This window comes from Bubalus bubalis, chromosome 3, assembly GCF_019923935.1.
Source record: "Bubalus bubalis isolate 160015118507 breed Murrah chromosome 3, NDDB_SH_1, whole genome shotgun sequence".
In the NCBI taxonomy this organism is placed as follows: Eukaryota; Metazoa; Chordata; class Mammalia; order Artiodactyla; family Bovidae; genus Bubalus; species Bubalus bubalis.
The window spans coordinates 124,983,460-125,011,387 of NC_059159.1; the positions used below are offsets into that span (position 1 = coordinate 124,983,460).

The 27,928-nt window shown below is 42.8% G+C and overlaps 1 protein-coding gene across 2 annotated transcripts; it reads left to right on the plus strand.

Moving 5' to 3' along the window:
- The first annotated feature begins 1,918 nt into the window (after nucleotides 1-1,918).
- On the plus strand, nucleotides 1,919-25,963 carry ANP32B (acidic nuclear phosphoprotein 32 family member B). 2 transcript variants are annotated; one of them, XM_006063454.4, is made up of 7 exons: nucleotides 1,919-2,315; nucleotides 11,654-11,803; nucleotides 14,791-14,913; nucleotides 20,259-20,448; nucleotides 23,097-23,221; nucleotides 24,502-24,577; nucleotides 25,498-25,963. In XM_006063454.4, the coding sequence occupies exons 1-7, from the start codon at nucleotides 2,262-2,264 to the stop codon at nucleotides 25,563-25,565; spliced, it is 786 nt and encodes a 261-aa protein (XP_006063516.1). In that variant the 5' UTR covers nucleotides 1,919-2,261; the 3' UTR covers nucleotides 25,566-25,963. The 2 variants fall into 2 exon arrangements, with proteins under 2 accessions (XP_006063516.1, XP_006063517.1); XM_006063455.4 differs by lacking the exon at nucleotides 1,919-2,315 and adding an exon at nucleotides 2,614-2,746.
- Nucleotides 25,964-27,928: the final 1,965 nt, after the last annotated feature.

Here is a 27,928-nt window from a genome sequence, read left to right on the forward strand (position 1 = left end):
TGGGAAGATCTCCTGGAGAAGGGAACGGCTACCCACTCCAGTACTCGGGCCTGGAGAATTCTATGGGCTGTGTAGTCCATGGGGTCGCAAAGAGTCAGACATGACTGAGTGACTTTCACTCACTTCACTTCATGCTTGAGCTGCTCATAAGGAGAGGATAAGTACCCCAAGATTTTGCCCTCTTTCTGTAAGGATTGATATCACCTCTCCCATGAGCTACCCAGATTCTACTCTAGCACAGAGCTGCCACTTCTCCTTCAGCATCTCCTCTTTACCTACAAGATGGCACCAGCAGCCTCTGTTTGATATTAAAGGCTCTCTACAGATTGTACCCAACCTACTGTTCCAAAGCAGACACCCACGCTATATGACTTCATTCCACAGACTGATGGTGTACCAGAAGAGACTGAGGCCTTGGAGTCAGACCCATCTAAGTTCAAACCCTGGCTGCACCTCTTGTTGGTCACTTCTGCATCTGTAAAAATGAATAAAATATAATCTACTCGACAGGGTAATCTGAGGATTAAATTAGAAAGAACAGTATTAAGCCCTAAAAGTGGATGCTCAATCATTGCTTGTCAACTCATGTAACTAATTTGCCCACTTCATCTCGCCGGCCCTGTGGTTCCCATAAGCTTACAGTTACAGACTTCCTGTGACATCCTGAAGAGCACTTCCCTCATTTCCCTCACTCATAGAGATGTCTCTAAGGCTAATATTTTAAAGACTTAGGAAACAACATACTGGAAATTTTTTTTGTTTTCCATAATCCTTCTAAAATTTTTTTGTTTTGGCATTTTAATGCATCTGATGTTTTTAAAATTGATAGTTTTGTTTGCCACTAAATGAATTTAGGTTAAAAGGAAGAGTGCAGTCTTTCTTAACATTCAGAAAAACTGAGGTTAACGCATAGAATTATGCTTTTCTCTATTCATAAGTTGTTCTCAATCTTGGAGGCCCTAGTCTATACTAGAATTAAGATGGTATCTGATCTGACAAATGACGTGTTTACTTATTTTAAGCGGAATGTAACCTTGCATTACTTCCTGGAGGTCTGCAAAGCCGGCCTAGGGCTCTAACCCTGTCTCTCAGGGAGCTCTTGGAGGCAGCCCATTACAAAGGCTACCTGCCAAGCTTCCCCGAAATGGAGCCCATCAAGAATTCACACACCTCACAGGGGTGCCCTTAAAGATAAAAGTATTCGGGGAAACTCTGTAACTCCGAGGCCCCATTAGAAATGCTAATTGCTGCCTTCGTTAGCCTATATTTAAATGTTAGAAAACCCAGGGAGATCCTCCAGGACTGGGGGACTCTCGGCTCCTCTGTGGCTTGGGCAAGCGGCCCGGGCTACCCGGTCCTCGCCGGCCGCGAAGGTCGACTCCGCCCGGTGCCACGCGGTACAACACCGGACCGCAGCGCTCCTGCCGCCGACTGGGGTCTTCGCAGCACTTTCAGACCCATCCGCCCAAAGAGACTGGGGGGTCGGCCTGCTGGCCCCACACGGTGCGGAGGCGCGGAAGGAGAACCCGAAAGCCCTTGTCCCACGCTCTCTACACCTTTCCCGCCTTCGCGGGTGTCGGGCTGGCCTGGTCGAGTCTTCGAGGAAGAATTTGGTCTTAGGGACCCCCGAAGACGGGCAGTAATTTACTCCCCCCAGCCCTCCCAGCAAACGTCCAAGCGAGGGGGTGGAGACCCGCCTCCGGACGCGTGGAGGAGGGACCCCACGGTCTCAACTCAGCGGCAGGCGGGGAAGCCCCCAGGCGGGTCTTACATCAGCCACCCCACGTACGATCGGAGGGCGGGAGTAAGTCGCTCCAGTCCCCGGGGCTGCGCCTTTCTCCCTCTCCCACCCCCAGCCTCCGCCCCTCCCGCCGCGCCTCTTCCCCGCCCCGTCCTTGGTGCACAGCGGCTGCCGAGCCGAGCGGCGCCGCGCGGGGCCGAGTCGAGCCGAGCAGCCACCCGCGCCGCGTCGCCGGTTTAAGCGCAGTGCGGGACCGCGGCCGGGGGCGGCGGTAGTGAGACCAGAGCTGCGCTCCAGCCCCCTTTTCCCTCCATGGTTTCTCTCCGCTCCCGCGAGTAACTTGGCTCCGGGGGCTCCGCTCGCCTGCCCGCACGCCGCCCGCCACCCAGGACCGCGCCGTCGGCCTCTGCCTCGAGCAGACCCCTTCCGACGGGCCCTCGCTGCGCAGGCTGGGACGCCTCTCCCCCCTCCGCCCCCGCCGCGGAAAGTTAAGTTTGAAGAGGGGGGAAGAGAGAGAAACATGGACATGAAGAGGAGGATCCACCTGGAGCTGAGGAACCGGACCCCGGCAGCTGTAAGCAGACCCCCTTCGGGCGCCCTCTCCCCCCGATGACTTGCATGTAATGGTGGCCACCTGCGGGGCCCGGACCGCGGGTTTGCCGGCCCCGGCGCGGGGAAGAGCGCAGCTCGCGGGCTCGGACGGGGAAGGCGGGCGGGCGATGAGGGGGGAGCGAGCGCGCGGGGATTAACTCTTTGACGCCCGCGGTTGCCCGCGGCCGTACGGGGAAGGCAGTGGGGTAGGGGAAAGCAAACTTTGAGCTCCTCGCCCGCCGGGGTCCTTTCCCTGAGGAGCGCGTGTGCGTGTGGCCGGCAGCGAGGGAGGGAGGAGGGGATTGTGTAACGCTGGGAGCCATGTTTGCAGCCTCCCGGGATGCGCGGCCGGGCGGAGGTCGGGCCTGCCGAGGAGCCGCGCGGCCAGCCGGAGCCGGGCCCGCTGCGGGCCAGGTTGGGCTCCGCGCGCCCCAGGCCGGCGGGGGAAGGGGCTCGGGGTGGGGTGGGGGGCGGGGGAGGGTCTCCTCAGGCCAGGCCTAGCGGTTGGCCCCGGCCGGACTCGGGCAGGGGCCGAAGGGCGAGTAGGGGGTTCTTCGCCTCTAAGGGGGACGGGAAGCCCCCTCGGGCGCCAGGGGGCTAGAGCGGGCGCGGCTGGGCGCGCGCGGAGCGGGGGAGGGGCGAGGCCGGGCGGCGTAGGTGGCGCAACCGCCGCCCCTCCCCGGGCTAAGTTTGAAAAAAGGACGCGGTTCCCGCCATTTTTCAAGCCTAAAAATAAAACTTTCTCCCCCATTTCTCTCGCTCCCCTTTCGCCCCCGGCCTTCCCCAGTCCCGGCCTCCCAAAGCGGGCGTCGCTCGGCCGGGCCGGCCGTTGTGGCGTAGACGGCTTCTCCCTCCCCCCGCGCCGCGGCGGCGGAGTCCGGGGGCCCCTGCCCGGGAGGCTGGCCCCTCGGTGTGGGCGGGCGGCGGCTCCTCGCGTCAGCCCGGGCGCGCCACAAGCCGACACAGCGCCATGTTGGCTAGCACTCGTCTCCCTCCGCCGCGTGAGCCAACATGCTGGCTCGGCCTGCCAGGCCCCGCTCGTCTGTCCCGGCGGTGGCTGTGGGCCGCCGCTCGCCAGGCCGAGCTTGCGGCTTGTTTGGCGCCCGCCTCGCCAGGGCTCGGCTCGTTCTGGCGGGAGCTGCGCGCTCCGGCGGCCGCCGACTCATCTCTTGGGCGCACTGCCGTCCCCTCCCCCCTTCTTAAAAGGGCAACGCCAGGCGGCCGCCTCCGCCCGAGTCGGGCGTCTAGTGGAGTGGGGTACTGACGGGTTTGGGCTGGGCTCTCGGGCCGGGAGGCCTCTGCCTCCGCACGTGCTACAGGCTGTCGACCGAGGCCAGCACTCGCCTGCCGCGGCGGGTGGGCCTTTTAAGAACCGTCTTTCTTTTCCCCTGGTCCTCCTCGCGAACTAGAGCAGCTTCCTGCGGCCCTCGCCGGGGGGCCGCACCTCTGCCAAACCCCCTTTTCGGGTGAGTGGCGTCCTCTGTCCCCGGGGCAGCCCATGAGGAGTCCTTCCATCTCCGCCCGGGCTGGCGATGGGCTCGCTTCGTGCAACCAGAGAGTTGTGGGTAACAAGTTGCCCACTTGTGGAAATTTGTCAACCCGGCCTTCCCTTGTGCGCACGAGGTTTTGAATCCCTGAGGTCCCCACAAATGAAGTGCGGGGTTGTGGCACCTCGTGGCCTCCCCACTCGTCCCTGGAGGACCTCGAGGGGTGAGCGTCTCGATTCCGTCCTCCCGAGTTTTAAGGTTGAGGTTTAACCGCGGTCGTCCCTTCCGTCCGTCAGTCAGACATTTTGTTTCGGCCACGTGCTAGTATCCTGAACTGTTAAGCTTCTTCACACCGTAAACTTGCAGAGTTGTGATCTCATTTTGAGGCGTTGTTAATTTAAGACGTTTGAATTATTACTGCGTAGTTCCAAGTCAGTAGAATATGGAGGTATTTGATTTAGCCAAATTTTCCAAAAGAAAATACACAAGAATCTTCACAGTGCCTTAGAATGTAACATTTGAATTCTTCGAATGTGCATAAAGCACTATTAAAATACTCAGCCAAGAGCACCGTTGTTCCTTCTGGGAAACACAACTGGGCTGGTTGTATATGGATTTTTTTGAATTTGAAATAACTAATTACTGCTTTTAAAAATACATATACATGTGCACGTGTTAATTTCTCAAGAAATCAACTTAAGCCTTGCCCTTTTGTCGAAAACAGCCTAAAGTCGTGTGGCTATTTAACTTAAAAGGTTAGTCTGTCAGTTGCACTGTTCACATATCAGGTACTCAAGCCACAAGTGACTATTGGCTACTTTATTGGACTTCACTCTCCTACTGTAACCCACGGGTTTTATTAAATAAATACTTATGTGCCAACAGTATGGCAGGGCCAGAAAAAGCAGTGTGAATGAGGCAGAGAGCAGCCCCTTCCCTCCTGAAGCCTCAGAACCGGGTGGGGCCTGTTGCATTGTGCAAGTTAGGGGCCTTGGGAGAGTGCCTTGGGAGCCAACCAGGATTGTGGGGTAAGAATGGCTCCCCTAGGGACTTAAGGGATACTGAGTAAGGCTTAGGTTTTTAAAAAACCTTTAGGTTTTTAAATTTTTTTAATTTAAAAATGTTTTGCACAAAAGCATCATCTTTAAGGTAAGTGAGAAGTTACAGAATGATTCTAAGTCAGCTAGTCACGGGGCTCCATGTGTGTTGGGGAGCCAGCTGTTAGATTAGGCTTGACCTCTGGGATCCTGTAGACTCTTTTCATCTGGGAAAAGAGGAAGAATCCTGTCTCTTGTAAACCTATTGGTATAAGACAAGAGGCTTTTAAATGCACAACAGTATATTCCTTGGTTGACCTTGATGTCATCGAGTGAGATGAAAGACTGAGGAGGGTAAGTGGAGTTTGATCTTCAGTGTTTTTGTTTGAAGATCAGATGAGCTTTTTTTTTCTGTGAGTACGGCTTCTTTGTTTTTATTTTTATTAATTTTTCATTTTAATTGGAGGCTAATTACTTTACAATATTGTATTAGTTTTGCCATACATCAACATGAATCCTGTTTTTATTTTTTTATTTGGAAGTTTGAAGAAGGCCCTGGTAACACTTTATAAAGTTATCTTCAAAAAGAATAGTGATCACTATTTTAAAATACAGGCAAAGGGTAAGAATTATTTTATACAAAATATTGGTGTTGTCAGTTGTTTCATTGAGAGCAAATTGTATAGCACTAGAACATGCCAGGTACACCACAGAAATTGATGGTACTGTCAGATGTGGAAAGAGACACGTGCAGTAATGAGATACTGATACAGTCTGGATCTGGATCTGGAATTTAGATATATACCAGAATAGGAGGAAAAAATGTCTTTATGTGAGGCTGTCATTTTCCTATTATGCCAGACATGCCACTGTTACGAGCACCTCAATGAATCTAGGAACATCTGTCCTTGATGTTCCAGTCTGTTCAAAGTTAGAAAGTCTGTGCAGCTGGTGGGAACACGGGTGGCCTGTATGCTAAACTGAGACATTTTATATTCCACAAATAAGCATACTTTTTCCTTAGTCCCAAGATACTGACAAAAAATTTTTTTAAAATACATAATGTGAGGGGACTTCCCTGATGGTCCAGTGGTTAATACTCCATGCTTCCAATGCACAAGCATGGGTTTGAACCCTGGTCAGGGAACTAAGATCCTGCATGCCACATGGCAGTGGCCTTTTAAAGAAGAAAAAAAAAAGTCTATAACGCAGGAAAAACCTTTCCCCCAACTTTTGGCATTTATTGTGTCATGATTTTAAACTCAAGGGCTTATTCAGATTTGCTGCATGGCAGCCAATTGGGTTCTTTTTCTTGTATTATATAGGATATATATTTCTTGTATTCTTTAGTTTACAGCTTCATTGAATGAAAAATTAGATACAGATAAGCTAAAAAAATAGTAGATATAGATTTAAAAAACTTAAAAAAAAAAAAACAAAAAACAAAAAAACAAAAAACAGAAATCTCACAAACACCCATTCTACCACCAAGATATTCTGGTATAGTCCACAGGAAAAGTTTTTTCCGAACTTGGATCTTGCGATTAATGAATATAACACCTTGTTAAAGTATAGTAAACATCTGTCTTGCATTGTTAATGTCTACATAGATCATAATTTAACCATCCTCATTAGGTGGTTAGAAAGTTTTTTGCTGTTTTAATTAGTATTGTAACAAACATTTTGTAATGTGAATCTCTGCCAAATTGCTTTTTAGAATGGTTCTCTTTTTTACCTCCCCACCAGTAGGATGAGTGTTTCTTTCTTTCATACAGGCAGTTTTGCCACTCAAACATATTTCAGTACTACTAATGTTCTATTGTCATTTAGCATTCTTTTAAAATAGTAGCAGGGTGGAAGGTCTGAAGGTTGGTTAACTCAGAAAGATGGAAATTGTCAAGGATGGCAAGAGTTACTTTTCATGTGTTTGGATTATTTCACTCACTATAATAACCATTTATTTTCTAACTAAAATAATTGATAACTTAATGATCTTTAATTCTCCATATTGTCTTTTCCCCCTCTTATAACTGTTGTAACTGATAATTGGGGAAGGTCACTCCAAGAGTAGCTAGGTAGCTTGTTCAGTGAAGAACCAGCCTGCAGTGCAGGAGATGCGGGTGTGATCCCTTGGTCAGGAAGATCCCCTGGAGAAGGAATCGGCAACCCATTCCAGTATTCTTGCTTGGGAAATCCCATGGACAGAGGAGCCTGGTGGGTTACAGTCCATGGGCTCCCAAGAGTCAGACACAACTTATCGACTAAACCACCACCAGCCAGGGAAATGGGAAATGAGACCAAGTGGACAGGATGAAAGGAAAATTCCTTGATCTCCTCTGTGGCTCCTAGCCCCAATCTCTGTAATTTGGCTACCATGTATTTCAATTTTCATGGGAAAACTAGAGTATCAGCTTTGCTGATAGCTGTGGAAAACTAAAAAGTTGCGTAGGAAATAGTTTGGATTTTTGTTTTTAGTTCTTAAGTGTTTACCTTAAATTCGTGTTTGAGGAAAAAGAACTAATTTAGTTGGAAAATAAGGGATGAGGAAGAGTGAACTTGGCCCCCAAAGTTGTCATGTATCTTCAAGCAGAAGACCAAGTAACTGTGCCTTGGATCAAATAGTGGTAAGTGGTACACACAGATGTACAATTGCCTGCCAACATTCCCTCCTGGGAGGGTTTGGGACATAAGGAGGAAAACTAGGGCTGTTTTCCCTTGATTCGAACCTCCCATTTATTCTCGGTCTATATCAGGAGGCAGTGACGACATACGTCCCCCATCCCGTACACCCTCTCTTGTAAGGTATTCTGGATCCTGTCACACTCAGGAAGGCCTTCAGGGAGAGGGAAGGCCCAGTTAATCTCATATGCTGCTGACATAATGCCTGAGAACAGACACCTTTCCCTCAAAGTCCTGTTTAGAACTTTAGGCTGGCTAGAAGGGTGCTTATGGCAGGCTTTCCAGGCCTGTCATCCTTGGGCACAGCCCTAAGTGAACCCTCCTTTGGTCTCTGCTTTCTGCAGTAATTTCCACTCTGCTGTGTGCTTTTTTGTGGCTCATCTTCTTGCTGTGACTCTGTACTTTGTTCTGGGGTTAACACATTTCTTTACTACATCCTTAGCCTTGCTGGAAAAGTTCAGGGACATGACTTCACTGCTGAGCCATACAGCCCTTCCCTGTACTCACCCCAATAAATCGTTTCCTCCTACTCATGGAGAAAATTAAAGGTCTCAGGTATGTATTCCCTGACTTCTTCTCACTCCCCACTTGTAAACTTACCAGCTCCTTTTCTTATCCTATCTCTTCTCCCTCCTCGAGAGAGTAGAATGACATCTCATTTTTAATACGTATCTTTTATGATTTGTTGTAAACAAATGAGTTTGTTTACTGATTACCTTTTTATGACTTGTCTGCTTTTTTGTCATTATTTATTTTGGGGTATTTGGTTTTTTCCCTCAGGGTAAAACCAATATGCTCAAGAAAAAGGTAACTATATGCATATACCTAGAATTTCCATATATCAAGAAAGGTAACAGAAAAAGCTTGAGAGAGGTTGATTGTCATTTTAAGATAAAGAACTTGTAACTCAAAAGATTCTGATGTTTGTTTTTTCACCTAGCAATAGATTGTGAGGAGATAATCCTTATTACAAAAGAAATTTCACATAAAAAGATAGCATGACATTATTTATAATAGGGAAAGTTGGGTAACATGTTCATTAGGGAGTATTGTAATTTATGTTACATCATACCTTTTAATTTCTTTAGACATTAAAAAGTATAGTTGTTAATTAAGTAATACTGTTCCATGTTACTGTATTTAAAATATACAAAGACTGAAAAAAAACCCCAAAATATTAAGTGACAAACAGCAACATTCTTTGCATGTGATTATGCCTATCATCAGAAAGTAGTTTCTTTCTATATCCAGGTTTCCTGTTTTCATCCTTTCCTCAGTCCTCTACAATCCTGACACAAGTTCCTATGCCAGTTTTTCCGTGTTTGACTGTTGTAAATGCTCTTTCTCACATTGGAATATCCAGTTTAGTTGCTCAGTTGTGTCCGACTCTTTGCAATTCCATGAACCGCAGCACGCCAGGCATCCCTGTCCATCACCAACTCCGAGAATATAATGGTAACTAAAATAGGCATGACCCTGCCATTGTGATGCTTGATGAAATTTAAAATCTAGCACTGACTGTTTTTAACCTTAATTTTTTTTAATAGATCAATAATCTCATTGTAAAAGTGTTAGATAAGATTATGGAAGAGTTCCCAGGACAGTCACTTTTACTCCCTGAGAAGAATATAAGAAAGTGAATGTGTGACAGGTTACATAAATGAAAATATTTTATGTATTCATCCCCCAGTGTCTCCTGGAGATGTCTCTCCTTGATGGACAAATTATCTAATTTTTTTAATCCTCCCCCTTGCCCCAGTAGCTTCTTATGCCTTATTTTATAAGCCTTTCTACGTGTTTGAAAGTAATGCTTCACATTTGGGTACTACTACTACTCATTCTTCTCAAGTTTCCTTTGCAGGATCCCCAGGATTCCATCCTTGGTTCTTTTCGTAGGAATTCCATCCTTCCACTATTCTCTGCTCTGGTGACTTCCAAATACAGAACTTAAACCTTGAACTCCAAATTATCCTGTCCAACTCCTTGGGGATACTTTGACCTGGACTTTTCATGAGAACCTTAAACTTGGTATTCATTACATACCTGCTCCCCTTCCCGCGCCCAAAGCTGTTCCTTCCTATTTCCATCCAGTTGCATAGTTCCCATTTCTTTAAACCAGAACCTTAATTCCTCTCCATCTTCTTTCAGACCCAACAGTTTGGTTTGCAGATTTGGACCACTTTAACATCTTTTTTTCCCTACCAGTTTCTTTTTCTTGATTCCTATTCTGCTGTTTGCTTCAGCAGACTTGTTCTCTTTGACTCTAATTAAAGCGGAATTTTACCAGTTGAGAAAAATGTCCAAGAGGTGATTTCACCCATGAGCTGGGAGACAAAATGGCCATCTAAATTCCTCCTTATTTGGCTTTTGGCATATTGGTGTCATTCTGTATAACATTTTTGGATTCTCTGTCAGATATAGTCATAGAAAACCCCCAAATCAAATGGAAATATTTAGTTATATTGCAGTATACTGCTTAGGTTGGTGGGTAGTTACAGTTGACTTTTTTTTAACGATTTCTTGGTTTTCCTTTTTTTAATGCAAAAGAGAGACATGTTTGTAGAAGATTTAGTACAGACAGGAATAAAGTAAACCACAAAGGTCCTTGTCATTCTACACCTTTTCCCAGAGGTATTTTCTCAGCTTTCACTGTGGCTAAAGCACTACTTTCTACAACAGTTCTACTTCACCTTGAGGACACTGAGGCATGGATAGGTTAAGTGACTTGCCTAAGGTCACAGAGGTTGTAAATGGCAGGGCTAGAAATTGACCCTAAGCATCTGTCTCTGGTGCCCAGCTCTCCTCAGTTTACCTTAAGTTTTCAGATAGGCTAATTTTTATCAGAAGACGGAAGACTGTCCATAAAGAGAAAAGTGGAAGGAAGGGAAGAAAGAAACAAAAAGATGTAATGGCCCTGTGTGCATCCTGAGAGCAAGGCTTCTAAAGAGGAAGTAGAGTAGTAGCGAGTGAGAAGTTGTGGTGGTGTGGGTATCCCTGACTCTCTTAAATCTGTTTCCTTCTCTGTAATTGGGGGGAGGGGGGGTATGGTGGTAAAAAGAATAATGAGTTAATTCTCCATAAATGTTAGCCATTACTAGAGTGGTATCTTTGGATTTTATATGGGAGGATAAAGATACTAACTCCTATTTTCATTTTAGAGCTATCAGCATCTCATACATGTTTGATTACTCATTAATGCCATTAAATGTGTTAGATTTACTGCAAGAATGCCTTTGGCAGTTAAAACTTATTTGCATCCGTGTAAATTTATCAAAACGTGTTTAAAACTGGGAAGTGTCAGAGTCAACCACAGAGCAAGAACGGCAATAGAGATTAGCATGGTAGATATTTACACAGTAGACTTTATTAAATAATCAGTATTCAGAATTTTCACACGTGATACTCTTGGATGGGTTTGAATTCTGAATTTCAGGACCTCTAAAGGAGGAGATTTTGTGGCCTGAAAAAGGAATCTAATAGCTAACTGTTCTCTTCCTAGAAATAGCTTTTTTACATATAAAACAAAATGATCTTGGTTTTGAATTTAAGAGCTCTTGCATCTTGGTCTTTTCCAAGTGTCAGGATAATCTTAGTAAGGATTAATGAGACCAGAGGTAGAAGTGTGTTAGTCCAGAAACCTGTAGCCACAATCTCTTAGTGACCTTGCTGGAAAAGTGAAGTTTTCTTCTTCTTGTGTCAGTCTCCTGGGCCTTGTGGCCTAGAGTTTATGGGTGGGATGGGCCGAGAAGAGGGGTGGGTATCTTCTCCTGCACTTGTAGTTAAAGCGCCTCTTGGAACAGACTTGGGAAAAGGACTAAAGGGTAGGGGGTATTGTTTCTTCACTTAACATCTTAAGAGCTGTAGTTTCTGTCTGGAAAGTAGAGTTAAAATCTTTATTTGTAACCATGGTGTGACATTTCACCCTTGATATCTATTAGAATATTGTTATTAAAGGCTTAATCATTTTTTTCATTTATTTATAACTATGATCTGGGTCTAAGTAGAGGCTGCCCCTATATGTGAGTGATTTGTTGGGTATTTATGGTTGGAGGTTTTGCATTGTTCTTTGTTTTCTGTATGTTTTTGAAAGCTTTTCTTCCCTGCTTTGTCACCTACAGGTTCGAGAACTTGTCCTGGACAACTGCAAATCAAATGATGGGAAAATTGAGGGCTTAACAGCTGAATTTGTGAACTTAGAGTTCCTCAGTTTAATAAATGTAGGCTTGATTTCAGTTTCAAATCTTCCCAAACTACCTAAATTGAAAAAGGTAAGTGCTTTTTCTTTTAACAATAGAAGAGAACCATTCTGGGGAAGGGAAAAATAAACAATTCTATCTGTAAGGAAGCATTTAGTGTAGCAGAGAGCACATGGCCTTTGTAACTGGGCAGATATGGAACTCAGTGTTCCATCCAGCTCTGTCATTTCCCAGATGGGTGAATCTTTCTCAGGTTATGTAATCTCTCTAAGACTCAGTTTCCTCACCCGTAAACTGGTGATACCACCTGATCTTGCGAAATTGCTATAATGTTTGGAAATAATACATGTTGGATGCTCAATAAATAGTTATGATGAATAATTTAGTACTCAGTAATTGTTATGGATTTGTTGCTGTAATGTAACTACATTTTGTTCTTAGTATGCTCTGGTTTAGGAATCATGGGTTCCTCCTGCTTTTCATGTTTAATGTTGATTAAGGGAGGATTTAAGTATAGACCTTTCAGATTTGTAGCCTATGATATTTCAAATCCATTATGTAATTCTTAATGACTAGGGAGTTTAAAATGTGTTGTGACTGACTGAGAATTCACTTAAACAAAACTGCTGTATTTCCCTTGGCTAGTTAATGGTCCATTGTTAGGGCTTTATTGGTCTAATTATAAACCAATCGCTATCCTCTCTAATACTGTCCACCCCCACCCCCCCACAAACAGACACACACACCCATCCCTGCCACGCACCAAGAAAAAAAAAATTCTCAAGAAAAACGTTTTTTGTGTCTTGGCGCGTTAACCTGTCACAAAGCCTCTGCCAGAACTGAAAGAAACTTAAGATCTTCTAGCCTTGTTTATAGGCACAGACCCAGCAGCAGACCCAGACAGGTACAGTAATTTGCCTAAAGCCACCCACAGAAGTGGTTTAGTACTAGAGCCAAAACTAGAACCATAGCTCTTATTTGCTAACCCACTGCCTTTTCCATTACATATAAAAATGTGTGTGGTCTTGGCAGTGTTGCACAATTCTCCACTGTTTACCTAATCTCTTTATTAGGGAGTTTAAGTTGAAGCTTCATCTAAGAAAGATACACATAGAAAACTGAAATGCAATTTAGGCAACAAATAGGTAGGCTGTTCCTATATGCTTGCTTGAATCTTGAGAAGGACTTGTTTTTTGGTTAAATACATGAATTAAAATCCAGAAGTGCTGTGTGTTTTAAATGCTCAGGCAATGCTCATGAGTTTCAGGGCAACTCTGCTATTAAAAAGAATTCTGTTATATTTAAATTTGTAAATTTCTTTTCTTTTTTTCTGTTAGGTATCTGCTTTAGAGGTTCAAGTGTAATCCATTTTTGCTTATGTAGGTTATCATGACATTGGAAACTCTGTAACTGATGGCATTTTAGCCTGTATCTACATAAACCTGATACTGGCAGGTCCCTACTGTGTGTTTTGTGTTCCCTTCTGCTTTCCTAGCACCCTGGTACATTTTCCTGAATTACTGTTGTCTCTGTACTGTCATACTTATTCAGAAAGTCACAAGAAGCAGGTTCTGAAAGAAATGTCACGCGTTTCCTAAATTACACATTGATTTCATTTCAAAATAAATATGCCACTGAATGTTTTGGCAGATTGCCTTGTTATCTCTCCTCCCTAAGATACTCATGTTAAAAGGTTGTGAATATTATATATGTCGATATTGTAACCAACCAAGAGAAATTTTAGATATTTTACTGGACTGCCCATCAGAAGGGGGAAAAAATGTATTGAAATGTTGTATTTTTCTCTTCTGAAATGCTTAAAAACACCTAAACAGGCTTCTTGTCTTTTAAACTCTTTCTTTTGGTGAATATTTAAATTTTTAAGAGTTCTGCTCTGCATCGTATACTTCATTTCATTGCATGTCAGTCTAGATTACATAAATTTTCATTCTGTTCTAGGTGCCTAGCATAGGGAGGAGCACTGAAGCTAGGCTCCCTGTGCAAATCATAGGCTCACCACTGTAACAGCTGTTTGATCTTGGGCATGTTGCATAGTCTATTCTTGGTTCATTTTCCTCATTTGTAAATGGGGGTAATAATTCTACTTACCCATAGGGTGATTGTGAGATCAAATGAGTTCATGGATTTCTAGTTCTTCGAGCAATGCCGTAAGTACTTGGGTACTTAACACTTAAGTACTATGTCAGGATTAGATACAGTTACCATTGTGGTTGCTGGCAGTTAAAGTAGAATTGAAACCAGCTGTCTGGCCTCAGTTCTCTCATCTTCGAAATAAAGAGTTTGAATTAGATGCTCTCAACGGGTCTTTACTTTTCCAGGCTCCAGTTCCTTTCACTGTAATATTCCTTGGTGAAGGCTTATTCCTTCATTGGCATACCACTTACCACTCAACTTGACCTGCAGCAAAGAAATTAGAATTCTTATAAAGGCTAGTGATAGATTCGTGTAAGAAGTGTCCTCTGGGGAACTGGTTTCCCCAGCCCTGAAGCTATTGCCCCATTCCCTTTCTTGAAGTCATGGAACTTCTTTAAGGGCTTGTACCATTCCTGTAGCCTTCAGGGCAGCATTCCCTGGTGGCTTCCAGATGTAGAACCCCATGGCAAGTCAGCACTGTGCAGAAACAGATTAGGTTTCAAGTGGGCATCACGAGTTTTGCTTGACACACAGAATAGCTGCTTAGAATGCACTTACCTTTCCTGGCACATATAGCGTATGGCAACTTCTCAAAGAATTCTAATTTGTTTTGACCCACTTCTTAGGTTAGAAAATGTATTCACTGATGTTAGGGGCCAAACTGTTAAAATTGGCAGCTGATTAAGAAAATGCAACTCTCTCATCCTTACACATCTCTCCTTCCCTGAAGTGTTCCTAGGATCTGTAATTTGGGTTTAATCAAACAAAATGAACATACATGCCCTAGTAAAAAAGAGGTCATTTGGTCTTGGTAAGTGTGTGAGAGCTGTATTTGTTATTTCTAACACTTTAATGATACCTGTTTCTCTGTGTGTTTGTGTGCTGTGTGCATTTTCTCTTAACAGCTTGAGCTCAGTGACAATAGAATCTGTGGAGGTCTGGATATGTTAGCAGAAAAACTTCCAAATCTTACACATCTAAACTTAAGTGGAAATAAACTGAAAGATATCAGCACCCTGGAACCTTTGGTAAGTAATTGAGAATTTGGAAACCAGGACTTATTTGGTCATTTTCATTTTCATATTTCTTTATTGTGAGGGAAATAACTGGAAATAATAACTGAGAAGGTGGTGGTTTTTTAATAATACTTTTTATAAAAGGAGTCCAGAGTAATAGATCAGAACCTTTAGTTACACGTGTTCCTGTGACTTTGCTCTCCCTCTCTGTTTATTGTGGCCACTAACTTCAAAGGGGAAGTCTTTTCTTTTTTGTTCTTTTTAAATGTCATATATTGACTATAGCCTTAAACATTTATCTTAAAAAATTTTCCCCAGACTGGCCAGGCTACTCTATACTTTTATAGAAAAGGCTGTCTATATTGGGTTGGGCATCTGATTTGATGGAACAGGCCAAAGGCAGCTCCAGTGAGTTTTAGGTCTTCTGATTCACAATTTTGAGCTCCAGCTGGCTCACTCTTTGCATGGGAACCCCCAAATTCTCCTCCTCTTACATGCTGGGATAAACTATGGAAAGTTACATTTAAGTGCCAGTTGGGTTATAGACTTTGTTGTGTGACCTTGGGCAAGTTGCTTCTTCTCTCTGGGCCTCAGTTTCCTCCCTTATGAAGCAGGAAGGATAGTGATCCCTGCCTTACTTATCTCACTTAGGAGTTCTGAGAATAAAATAAGGTAATGTACTTACTTTGTAAGTTGGGAAGCTGTGCTGATGGGGGTCTAGTTAAGTGGAAGTTGTAGTGACCAGAAAAGAGCTTATGAAGCAATGTGGGGGGCCTGTTGCTCTCCTTTGCTCCATGAATTTTGCCTCCCCCTCCCTTTTTTCCCCCCTGTTATAGGTACACTCAGATACTTGGGCTCCTTCCTTTCTCACTAGTTCTGTTTTCTTCCCAGTTAATGGTGGGTGGGATAGCCCCACAGACTCTCTTCTTTTGATGCCACCTGGAAATTCCTATGATTTCAAGATTGTTAACTTGACTTTTTCCCCTAAACATGACATTCTGTTCACAGACGTAGAATTCAGTTTTAATGAGACTGATGAAACTCAGACTTTTTTCATATCACCCAAGGAAGCCTGTGGCAGCTTTCTTTTTTTCTGTTTTACATAAAGTCAGTATTTCCATTGGACTTAACTTGCAGACATTAATTGGGAGAGGGGCTAGTCAGGAGATAGGAGCTGTCTTTCAGGATCCAGCAGAGCAGAACTCAAGAGGAAAAGGCATCCTTCTGCTGTCTCTTATCTTTTCTGACATCACAATATATTAAAATACTTGAACTTTTTATCATTTGCATAGAATATTGATATTTCAAAGGAAGATAAGAGTTAAATTATGACTTCCTTTAATGAAGATTTCCTGCTGGAACTAAGAGTTTTTTTCTCTCCTAATAAGTAATCGAGGCTGTATTCCAGTGTAAATTTAATCACTGTTTACCAAGACCCTTGTTTTTATGTTTCGTTAAGTGGAGTGCATTTAGCTCATTTCTCATAAATGTTGGGAGCCTGTTGCTCACCTTTACTCCATGTTTTGCCCCTTTTTTTCTATTAGGTACACTCAGACACCTGGGCTTCCTCCTTTTTCACTGTTTTCCTCCAAGTCAACATTTCTTGTGTATAAGCAGACTTTTATTGCAGTTTTCCTTATTCAGAGATGTTAACATTTGCCCATTGTATCCTCATGTAATGCAGAGAAGAGAGGATGTTATTTTAGAAATGAGGAGACTGAGTTTAATTACACAGCAGCTTTAGAATAAATGGTGAGCAGGAATTCAAATCCAAGGCCATTCTTTCTACTGCCCTTGGAACCTGTTCTCTTTTTAACGTATAAATTTACTCCATACCCCAAAAAACCTAAACTGGGAGTTCCAGTACTAAATTAAGCTCTGATGGTCTCCCTTCGGTCCCGTGGGCTATACTAAACCTTTGTTGTGTGTTCAGTGACAGCCCTGTCAATTCACAGTAACTGTAAGCACAGGAACCCCTTGTCTCTAGAACATACCTTTCCTTGCTAGATCACTGGCCATTGCCTAATTCTCATGGCAACCTTAGTCTTTGATGTTTCATCAGAAGCTGTTGTCAGTGTCCTAGCATTCAGAGGCAGAGCAGAAGCAAACGTTGTGTAGGGATTGTTTGCACGAGTGTTCCTGACCTGATAAGTGATTTATATAGTGGGACCCTTTGGCAGTGAAAGTCTTAATCCCCTGAAACAGTGAAATATGAGAAATAATCATTATATAATATTTACTGTTGTTGGAAGATCTACTGTGTGCCATACACGGTAGTGGATGTTTTATGTATGTTATCCATTAATAATCTTCAACATTTCTACAAAATGGATTGAAATAACATGGCCCTCATTTTACACATGAGGAAGCTGAGGCTTAGGGGAAGCTGAATCCCTTGTCCAGAGTCACATACTTGGCCTGCCAGTGACAAAGCCATGGCACCGCACACCCAGGACTGTCTGGGGAAGGCAGAGCTCCTGCTATTCTCCTGAACTTGCTGTTCCAATTCTTGGGGGTGCTAGGTGGGTCTTCCTGAAGTTATAACTTCAGGATAAATCTGTAGGAGGAGGTGAAGAGGGGAAGTGTTGGGTCCATTTTAACTTCTGAAAGTATTCTTCAGTGGGGAAAACACCATCTCATCCTCATCAACCACATGCATTTTGAACACCGTCTACGTTGAGCCCAGTTCTTACAGTCAATGCAATGATTGTGAATGCCTCTGCTTACTACAGGGACATTAATCGAGAGACAAAGAAGGCATCAATTCAAACTTCCTTGGACACCTTTTTTAAGAGACCTGGGCCATCCAAACCATCCCCCAAAGCCCTTCTAAATTCTAAGAAGGCAAGCAAAATTATTGTTAATAAAATGTTTACTGTTTATTATGGCTAGCCTATTAGTTTTAGGCCAAATTTCTGAAATGGTAGAGTTGTGATTTTTTTTTTTTTTTTTTAAGCAGTATTTACATATTACATTGGGATCCTGAATAATCTGTGTGTAGTGTATTTGGGGTCTTAAAGCACAGTTTTAGCGCTTTAAAGTTCTAGAGTACTCCAGTTATTTGGGGTTTGTTGTTTATTTGCTTTCACTTCATTTTCTAGCATACTGTTCAGCATGTCCAAGTTATTCATAATGGTTCCGTTCTGAAGAAGTAGCAAAAAATGTTATCGATTCAGAGTTTCAGAAACTGGAAAGCCTTGGAGGCCCTGTGTACTAGGCTAGTCAAAAGAGTTAGAAAACGGGCTTGGAGCACTGTTGAGCATGATCGGGAGTTGTATGTATTTTGCACATCCATTCCTAGGAAATAATGTTGACCAATAAATGGCTCGTTCCTTTGAGCGAAGAATTTTATACTGAGCCTCTGTGGGAAAGCTACCAGATTTACTCATGGTTCTATCGTAAGGGGTATAGTGTCAACATATTTGTGAAGAGAAAAGTTTCCCCAGTTACCTGGTGTGGTATTTCAGCATTTTTTCCCTCTTTGGCAAGAAGTCATACCTGGACTTCTTGGGGTCGGGCTGTCCTATTCTGAAAGCTACATGACATAAAAGTCATTCTCCCTACAATCAGGACCGGGGACAGCTTTCTTAAGACTTTAGGTACTAACTTAATAAGCACATTATTGGATCTACAAACTCGTGGATAACTGCACATTGGTGTTTTGAGGAATACATTTTCCTGTTGCTATAATAACCCTGTTCCGTGTTCCCTGCCTGGCTCTATGTTCACAAGGGCTGTTCACTGAGAATAAAGCCAGTGTGGGAACCTTTTTGGTAAGGAATATGAAGGTTTGTGAGTGCAGGGGTCAGCAACCCTTGCCTCCGCAGGGCCGGGTAGTAGATCTTCTAGGCTTTGTAGGCCATATAGTGTCACAGCTTCTCCACCTTGCCATTGTAGCACAAAAGAAGCCATACGTAGTACATAAACAAGTGAGCATGGCTGTGTTCCAGTAAAACCTAGTTTACAAACACAAGAGGCAGGCCAGAGTGGGTCAGCCAACTGTCATTTGCCAAGGTCGGCTTTAGAGCAAAGATTTTTAAGTCATTTTGTAACTCCCAGCAATTACACGGATACTTCAAATCCTGAAGACAGAGTTTTGTTTCATTTCTGTATCTTCCCAGGTGCTTGTGAACGTTGAAGTAGATTTCCCAGTAAAGCATCAGTCTTTAAACAGCATTTATTTTTTTTGCAATTTACTTCATAAAGAGATCCTCTTAGTAATATTTAGAGAATGCCAACCTTTTTGTATTGACTCAGAACCATTGAAAAGTTAAGTTTATGAATCCATATATCCATGTTCCCCACCCCCACTCCCTATTTTAAAAGGCACTGAGCCACATAGCCGTTTACATTTTGTGTTCACTCTTTATCATTTGCTCCCTCGTTTCCTCCCTGGGAGGGTCTGTTGTCACTTTCTGTTGCTATCTGCTTACTTGCCTGTAATACTACCTCTGCCCTCCCGATCTGTTAATTCACCCTTAATCAAAACTTAATAGACCTGGTATTGAAATACTAGTACACTGAGGTAATAAATGATCTGAGTAGAATACACAGATATTTTCCTATCAGTTTGGCTGCTCAGAAAACTTCCTGGGCCAAGTTTTTAGATCTTAACTATTTTAGATAATGAAACAGGTTTCAAACAAATGAAGTATTGCAACAAAACTTTAAGGTATGGTAAAATCAGAAGAATTTTGTATCAGGAAGGTCTGGTAATAGCATCAGTCTTTGCCCCCAAAACTAAAAAAGAAGAAAAGAGTGTAAAGTTTCTCTTACTTTCGAAGTTTCAACCCTGAGTTCCCCTTGTCCCCCAGCTTACATTGACTTCTGTCTTCCAGAAAATACTTATATCCCCACACCTTGTACTTTACTTTGTTCCGTTCTCAAGTGTTTCGCATCTGTGTCCCTAAGTAGAAATGTCAAGGACCTTGATGCTGGCTGAATTGATATGACTGAAGAAAATGTTTCCCCTATTTTCCTACCACCCCAAAAGCACTGATTGCTTGATAACCCAGCATGGTCTTATTGGTCATTTGATTACTCAAGTCTCTGATTTGTCTCATACTGTAAAAAGATCCACATTTAATATTTAAAATTCATATTTCTTAAGATTATTCATTCATAGTGCCAAAAGGAAACAGTTCTCTGAGAGGACAGAGGTAGAAGGGAAGACTAGTTAAAAATCTAGTGACCAGTCATAAAGATTGCGATGGACTTGAGATGTTTTCCTATGTACAAGGCTGAATAGGTAGTAGCTTATTGAATTCAGAGTCTAGAATTTTACCATTTTAGGAGATGGTTTTTGTTGCTTATGTTCCTTTGGTTTAGGAGGTATGTTTCTTGATCCTTTTCTTCAGAAAAAGTTGGAATGTCTGAAGAGCCTGGATCTGTTTAACTGTGAGGTTACTAACCTGAATGACTACCGAGAGAGTGTCTTCAAGCTCCTGCCCCAGCTGACCTATCTGGATGGCTATGACCGAGAGGATCGTGAAGCCCCAGATTCAGATGCCGAGGTGGATGGTGTGGATGAAGAAGAGGATGATGAAGGTGAGTGGGCACTGAATGCTCTTGCTATCAAGAAAAATAATCCATGCACGTAGGCCTTCTGTTAAATTTGGGGTTCTTAGGATGTTGAATCTGCCTGCAATGCAGGAGATCCAGGTTTGATCTCTGGGTCGGGAAGATCCCCTGGAGAAGGAAATGGCAACCCACTCCAGTATTCTTGCCTGGAGTATCCCATGGACAGAGGAGCCTGGCAGGCTACAGTCCATGGTATTGCAAGAGTTGGACATGACTTAGTGACTAAACTACCAGGACTTTGAAGTCTTCAAATGATTCAAAATAGACAATGGTTTATTAGCTAATTAGTTTTGAATTTGGAGTGTTTATGGTTTACTAAAACGACCATTGCCTCAAGTCTCTTGCCTTTCTCCTAGCAGTTCCCCTTTCTTGACTACTGCCTATTTATCCTTACCATCTCACCTTTGTCAGCACTTCCGGGAACCATTTTGTGATGCTGGAGTTCCTGTGTGTGCCCGAGCATTCCCTCGCTTACCTTTCTCATAGCACTTGTTACTCTGCCATTCTTGTCTGTTCTGACTTTGCTATGATTATCTTCTTATCTCTTTATTCACAGGCCCTTGCACTTAGTGGGTACTTGGTACATGATTTTTGCATTCAAATATAAATATCTTTCCTACTTTTGATATATGGCTGCTGCTGCTGCTAAGTCGCCTCAGTCGTGTCCAACTCTGTGCGACCCCATAGACGGCAGCCCACCAGGCTCCCCGGTCCCTGGGATTCTCCAGGCAAGAACACTGGAGTGGGTTGGCCATTTCCTTCTCCAATGCATGAAAGTGAAAAGTGAAAGTAAAGTCGCTCAGTTGTGTCCGACTCTTAGAGACCCCATGGACTGCAGCCTACCAGGCTCCTCCGTCCATGGGATTTCCCAGGCAAGAGTACTGGAGTGGGGTGCCATCGCCTTCTCCATTGATATATGGGTTTTAAAAGGTAATGATTTGAAAGCACTGTATGTTGAATTCCATTTTCTCTTTAATAAAGGAAATAATCTTGGCTATAACATGGAATTAGAATATACTTTTTACTTTAGACATTTGATCAAGGTTTTTTCATCCTATTACCTTTAAGAATCTTAATTTTCTACCCAAACTAATCCTCCTGCTTAGCTTGTGCTTTCCTTACACAGTGACTTATTTAGTAAGAGTCACTCTTAGGATAAAGGTTTTTCACCTGAGAGGCTTAGAGGACGCAGAGCTATTAGTTATCACATCAGTCAGCATGAAGAAAATTTACTTTCCTGGAATTCCTCATGTTGCTGGAATTCACAGTATTACTATATTTGAAGTATTATTTTTGATATCTCTTTAAAGATAGAAGTTTATAAGGCAGAAGTAATCAAGAAAAGTGAAGAACACCATCAGGAACCTTGGTTACAATCAGTAGCATAGTATTCTGGAAACATTTTACAGTTTTGTTTTGCAGCAGATTTGAGACAAGGCACAAAGAATGGGATGTTAGATGGTAAAGTGAATAGGACGCTGAATAGGATGCTTCATCTTGTTCCAGATGTTCATTTCACTTAGTCCCTTCACTGCTGGATGTCTGTTTCTCTTACAAATCAGTCTGGTTATCTATTTAAGTTCACCTTAAATGGGTAGAGCAGCCACTTGTGTGCAGAAACCTGACGAGTAAAAGGCAGTTCTTAAGAGCAGGATCAGTCAGGCGAGTATTTGAGAGTTTCCTGCATGCCAGGCTGTAGGAAATAGTTTTAAGAAAAAACAAACATGGTTCCTGTCCCCTTGGAGCTTACTGTCTACTAAGAAGAGAAATGTTAAGTAATCGTAACTAAATAAATAATGATAAGTGAGCAAAGTGTATAGTAATGGAGAAGGACCCAGGTACTTGTGTGTGAGCATATGAGCTGAGATTGCGGGTCTGGCCTGAGGAAGTGATGTTTAACTGAGACTTGAGGGCTGAGCCAGTGTTAGTCATAGAGGAAGGAAAGGGAAGAGGCAGGAGAAAGCACAGTGAGCTCCAGGACCTGGAGAGGTAAGAACTGCTTGCCTAGGGGCCTGCACCAAATGCAGTAAAGATACAGGACACAGGTGCCTGGCCGCCACCGCTGTCCCCGTCGTGGAGTTGTTATGGGTGTTCTCCAGGTTCCTGATTTGCACAGCTGGTTTGTGGTAAAACAGGTTAACACCAGAGAAGGAGGTTGGTGAGGGTTTTTTGGTTGTTTGGGGGTTTTGTGACTTTGTACTATGGAGAATTTGAGACATAGACAAAGATAGAAATAACAGTAAAACTATTAGGTTCCCATTACTGAGTTTCAGCTGTGATTGGCTCATACCTGATCTTATTTTATACACATGCACTCCTACCCACTTCTCCCCTTCCTTATTTTGAAGCAAATTCTAGACACTGTATCATTTCATCAGTAAGTATTATAATGTACATAAGACTCCTGGCCTCTGGATTTTATTTATCTCAGGTCAGAAGAGCTGAGCCTTAGCAGCTTTTGAGGAAGGAGGTGACTGTGGTTCATGGTTTTTTCCCTGATATTGGTGTGGCCCAGCATTTGTCTGTGGGCCAACCCAAAGCTCCCTGCCACCTCAGTAGGTATACCTTGTGAGACACACAGGGTGTTTGATGTGTTCCTTTTGGACTGTTTTCAGAAGGAGAAGATGAGGATAAGGAGGAGGATGAAGATGGTGAGGAAGAAGAGTTTGATGATGAAGAGGATGACGATGAAGATGAAGATGTAGAAGGGGAGGAGGATGAAGATGAAGTCAGTGGGGAGGTCAGTGCACCTCCTGGCTGCCCTGCTTCCCTCTTGTAATTAAAGTGTGGATTGTTTGAAAAAGAAAGTCTTCTGAAGAAATTAGTATACTTGTAAATAGACTAATAGTGGTCTGACTAATTTAGCTTTTGTCCCCCTTTTAGTAAGTATTAATACTAAATGGAATGCTTACTGAATGCTAAACTAGACAGTGCTTGGCTCTGCAGAGTATGTTTTGACCCTTTAACTTTGGGAGGCAGTAACAAGTTGAGTATTCATTCATTAGGGTGAGAAAGCTGGGAACATTGAGAACTGATGAGATGTCCTTCCTTTTGTTGTATTGAAATGAAAGGTATCTTCACCAAGTCTAAACTTCTTGTATATCTTGTATATCCAGCTTAATGAAATAAGTACATTATGTACCTTCTGTGATAAACAGTTAAGGATGCAAAGTTGAAAAATGTGGTCATACTCTGAAGGAGCAGAGAAGGGGGTCTAATTTATGGGACACGTAGTAATAACAGAATCTCTGAGGAGCTGAAGAAGAAGCCATAGCTATCCTTCTAACCATAGAAGGATAGGAGAAAGGAGTGACTTTAATCCTAATGGGGATTTGTAAAAACAGGCCAAGAAAATTAGATGTCATCAAAAAAAAAAAATGTTCTTTTATAGTACAAATATAAGACTGAGCATTTGTATAATCTTGTAGGTAGCTAATGAAATTAAGTTTCTGAATGAAGCATTTTATTTAAAAAGTGGTGGGGGGGGTTGGATATAGAAATATTTGTCCAGGGACTTCCCTGGTGGTCCAGTGGTTAAGAATCCACCTGCCAGTGCAGAGAACATGGGTTCAGTTCCTGGTCTGGGAAGATCCCACATACCTGGGAGCAACTAAGCCTCTGCGCCGTAACTACTGAAGCCCACAGGCTCTGGAGCTCGTGCCACACAAGAGAAGCCACTCAGTGAGAAGCCCAGTGCACCGCATCTGGGAAGAAGAGAAATCTCTGTCCAAACCTGCTTTGAAGTTGAAGGTTTTAAAATTAATTCTGGAGTTATCCATTGTAAGTTGTATACTAATTAAACATCTGGAAAATACTTCTGAAAAGCAGTTTTTAAAGAAAACTTTTAATTAAGCCCATTAAAGAAAAACCAGCAGCTCTCAGTATCTTAAATAGATAAAAGTAACATTACAGTTTTCTCCTTGAATGAACTGTTAAGTTTATTGACAATTCTTATTTTTCTTTGTACTTCTTAGCTGGGCAGAATTAATCTAATAATGGTATGCTGTTTAACATTTTTAGGAAGAAGAATTTGGACATGATGGAGAAGTTGATGAAGATGATGAAGATGAGGATGAAGACGAAGATGAAGATGAAGGTGGGTTAAGGCATGCACTTTGGTCCCCCTCAGTTAAAGATCAAGGGAAGTGTTCATTAATACAGAATTTGAAATCATGGAGAAGAAAATAAAATACCTTTGGCCCTGGTGGTCTTCAGAGGCACAGATAAAAGGCCTGTTCGTGTGTGTGTGGCTCATCCCCTGCTTTACAGCAGTTAGTAATGCCTGTGTGAGGGAAGGAGGCCCTGGCCTCACTCCCCGCATGTTGTGTTTTTAGACCCCAACATTTGTGTTACTGTTAGGCATGAGATGCCTATGTTCATAATAATTGGAGTGTAATCTTTGCAGGATAGATAAATAGCACTGTTCCAGTTTTCCTTTCCCCACCACAATTAAAACCAAAGAAACCCTTGTTTGTTAAAAAGTAGATTTTAACACTTGTGTAAGTTTCAGAGCGCTGAATTGTTTGCTGCACTTTCTGTGAGTTTATACCTTCCAGCAGCATCTTTGCTCTGTGCCTGTCTCAGAACTAAATTTACTTTGGATACAGCAGTGATCAGTGCCTGGTCTCTGCCTCCAGGGAGATTTTTAAACAGTTTAGTGCAGATTTAGTTAACTTCATAAAAGTAATCATGAGTTTACTAGTTGAAAAGACAGAACAATATGAAAGTCTCTGTGTCTCAAATACCTAGAGTCTAAGAAATCTCTTAAAAGTTAATATGAACTACAGTTTGAGTCTTGCCATATTCTAGGCTAAATACTTTGCACTGGTTCACTTAATCCTCAGAATAACCCTATGGAGTCAATGCCATTGTCCCCATTTTCCTAGTGAGAAAACAGGCTTAAGGAGCTCATCTCCTAACCATTAAATTTATTGTTGTTGCTTCCATTTGCAACAGTTAGGCAAACTATACATATGCCTTTCCAAATGTCTCAAAGTGAATTTTTTTCTCGTACAGAAGAGGAAGAAAGCGGGAAAGGTGAAAAGAGGAAGAGAGAAACAGATGATGAAGGAGAAGATGATTAATAAGACCCCAATAACCTGCAAAAAAAAGAACTGTTCAGTATTGGTTGGACTGCTGACATGGATTTGGTAGCTTTTTTTTTTTTTTTTTTTTAAAGGAAAAAAAGGTAGCTGTGATACAAACCCCAGGACACCCACCCACCCAAAGAGCCAAAGAATAGTTCCTGTGACATTCCACCTTCCTCCATTTAGTCCCTCTTGGAAATCCACCACCAAGCTTGGGGACTTCACCCCAACAAAATTGTAAGCGTTTGTTAGGTTTTTGTGTAAGACTTGCTGTAGCGTGGATAGCTGTGATTGGTGAGTCAACTGTCCGTGGCTACCAGTTACACCAAGATTGTAACAGCATTTCTACTTTCTGTACAACAAAGAAGCTTTGTAAATAAAATCTTAACATTTTGGGTCTGTTTTTTCATGCTTTTCTTTTCAAAGACACTTTTTTACATTAGGACATTGTGACAACTGGCAAAAAAATATTTTTAAGAATTTAAGTGAAATAAACACATTCCTCTTTGATAAAGCCTAGTTGTATGCTTACATTTGTAAATTAAGACTTTGTAAGCCTGTGTTAAAACACACTAAAGAACTGGTTTCTTTGGTGTTTTTTTTAATTAGTGGTTGTTGAGAAATAGACAAGTGTGTAGGATCTTTGAGCATTTAAACCTAATCCTCGATGACTATGGGAGTAAAGGAGGTAGACTTCTGAAAAATGATGTTTGAAATTCAGTGCTGTGGAACCCCTGAAAGGCAGTAAAAAGTCATGTTAGGTTCAAATAATAGATGAATTAAGGAAAGGAGGGTCATATAACGGAGAAGAGTGCCAGGAGATCTGGATTGTAGTTCTGGCTCTGCTGCTGGTTTCCTGTGTGACCTTGTGTCGCCCTCTGGATTACCTCCCAGTCTGTAAAATCGAGGGGGTGTGACCAAATGGCTTCTCAGTCTTTTGCAGCACTGATGGTCTCTGACCCTCACTGACAGGAAGGTCTGAAGGAAAAAACGAGCTTTGTGCTAAGTAAGGCTGAAACACGTAGGGATTGACTGACAGGTGAACAGAGGACGGTTTGTTACCAAGACAGGCGTGCTGAGGAGGAGTGACATGTGAAAAGCTTGGCCGGGGAGTGGGTAGGCACTGCCTGAGGTCAGCTCGGCAGCTTTTTTTTTTCTTTCTTTTTCCAGAAAGATGGAAATTTGCTCTCTTACAGATCTTAAAAGGATTTGGGGGAGGCGTAAAATACTCGGCAGTCTGTATGCAGTGGTTCAATACACGTGTGACTGTGTGTGTCAATAATTTTTGTAGTGGAAGGAAGATCTGAGGATTGTTTTGGTAACTTATCTGTAGGCTACTGGATGAGTGGGTTTTTACACAAGTAAAAGCAGTGTTAAAGATTGGAACCTAATCTGAATTTAGTTCTAGCAAAAGTTACATAGTGTCAGTGGAGCCCCCTGATGCTGGGAAAGATTGAAGGCAGGAGGAGAAGGGGGCGACAGAGGATGAGATAGCTGAATGGCATCACCGACTCAATGGACATGAGTTTGAGCAAGCTCCCAGGGATGGTGAAGGACAGGGAAGCCTGGCGTGCTGTAGTCCATGGGATCACAAAGAACTGTACATGACTGAGCGACTGAACAACAACTAGGCTTTAGAGTGGAAGTTGCTTTTTACAAAGGAATATTAGGAAAATTAATTTCCAGTTTGACATATTTTCCCCAACACAAGGTCTTAATCAGTGCCCTTTGGCACACCTTCAATACATTATAAAGTGATCTGTACAACCTAAGCGTCCTTAGGTTTTGCATATATTGTCAAATAACAAACAGTAACTTCCGATGATTTTGTTTTCCTGCTTTTTTCAAGTTTATAGAACTTTTTGGTATCTTCCAACCTCCTGGGATATGCCAGGCTCTCCGTGGCTGGGCAAGAGGGAGGGGGTTGGGATGGAGACAAGCCAGTCCTTGGATGCTCACCAGAAATATAAGGAAGAGAAGACACGTGGGAGTGATACTTACCAAGACCTAGAACAGGTGGTCCTGTAGGAGGGTAATTCAGAGGTAGGAAGGGCAGCTTCCAACTGGGAAGATTTGTATTCGAGCCATACACGCGGTTATGAGTGACTTTAGAAATATGAATGGAGAAAGGAGGGAAGAATGATGGACAGAGGTCACGGGTAGGGAGTTGTGTACGCTTGAGTTCAAAGAGGCAAGTTTGAGTAGAGAATGAGGAAGAAGAGAGGAATGGCAGGTGAGACGGGAGCAGTGATTTGGGACCTTATCCCGGGGGGCTTGAACGGCAGAGCTTTTCTATGCATTCACCTTACAAAATGTCATTTTGACCTATGACCTGTGGCCAGTGAGGATTTCTAGGGGAC

Bases quoted from the DNA above. Each gene is read 5' to 3' on its own strand.
- ANP32B (XM_006063455.4), top strand. From the start codon at position 2,654: ATGTTTGCAGCCTCCCGGGATGCGCGGCCGGGCGGAGGTCGGGCCTGC. The intron at 14,914-20,258 runs GTAAGTAATTGA...CCTTTTCTTCAG, and splicing joins TCAGCACCCTGGAACCTTTG to AAAAAGTTGGAATGTCTGAA. The intron at 20,449-23,096 runs GTGAGTGGGCAC...GACTGTTTTCAG, and splicing joins TGAAGAAGAGGATGATGAAG to AAGGAGAAGATGAGGATAAG.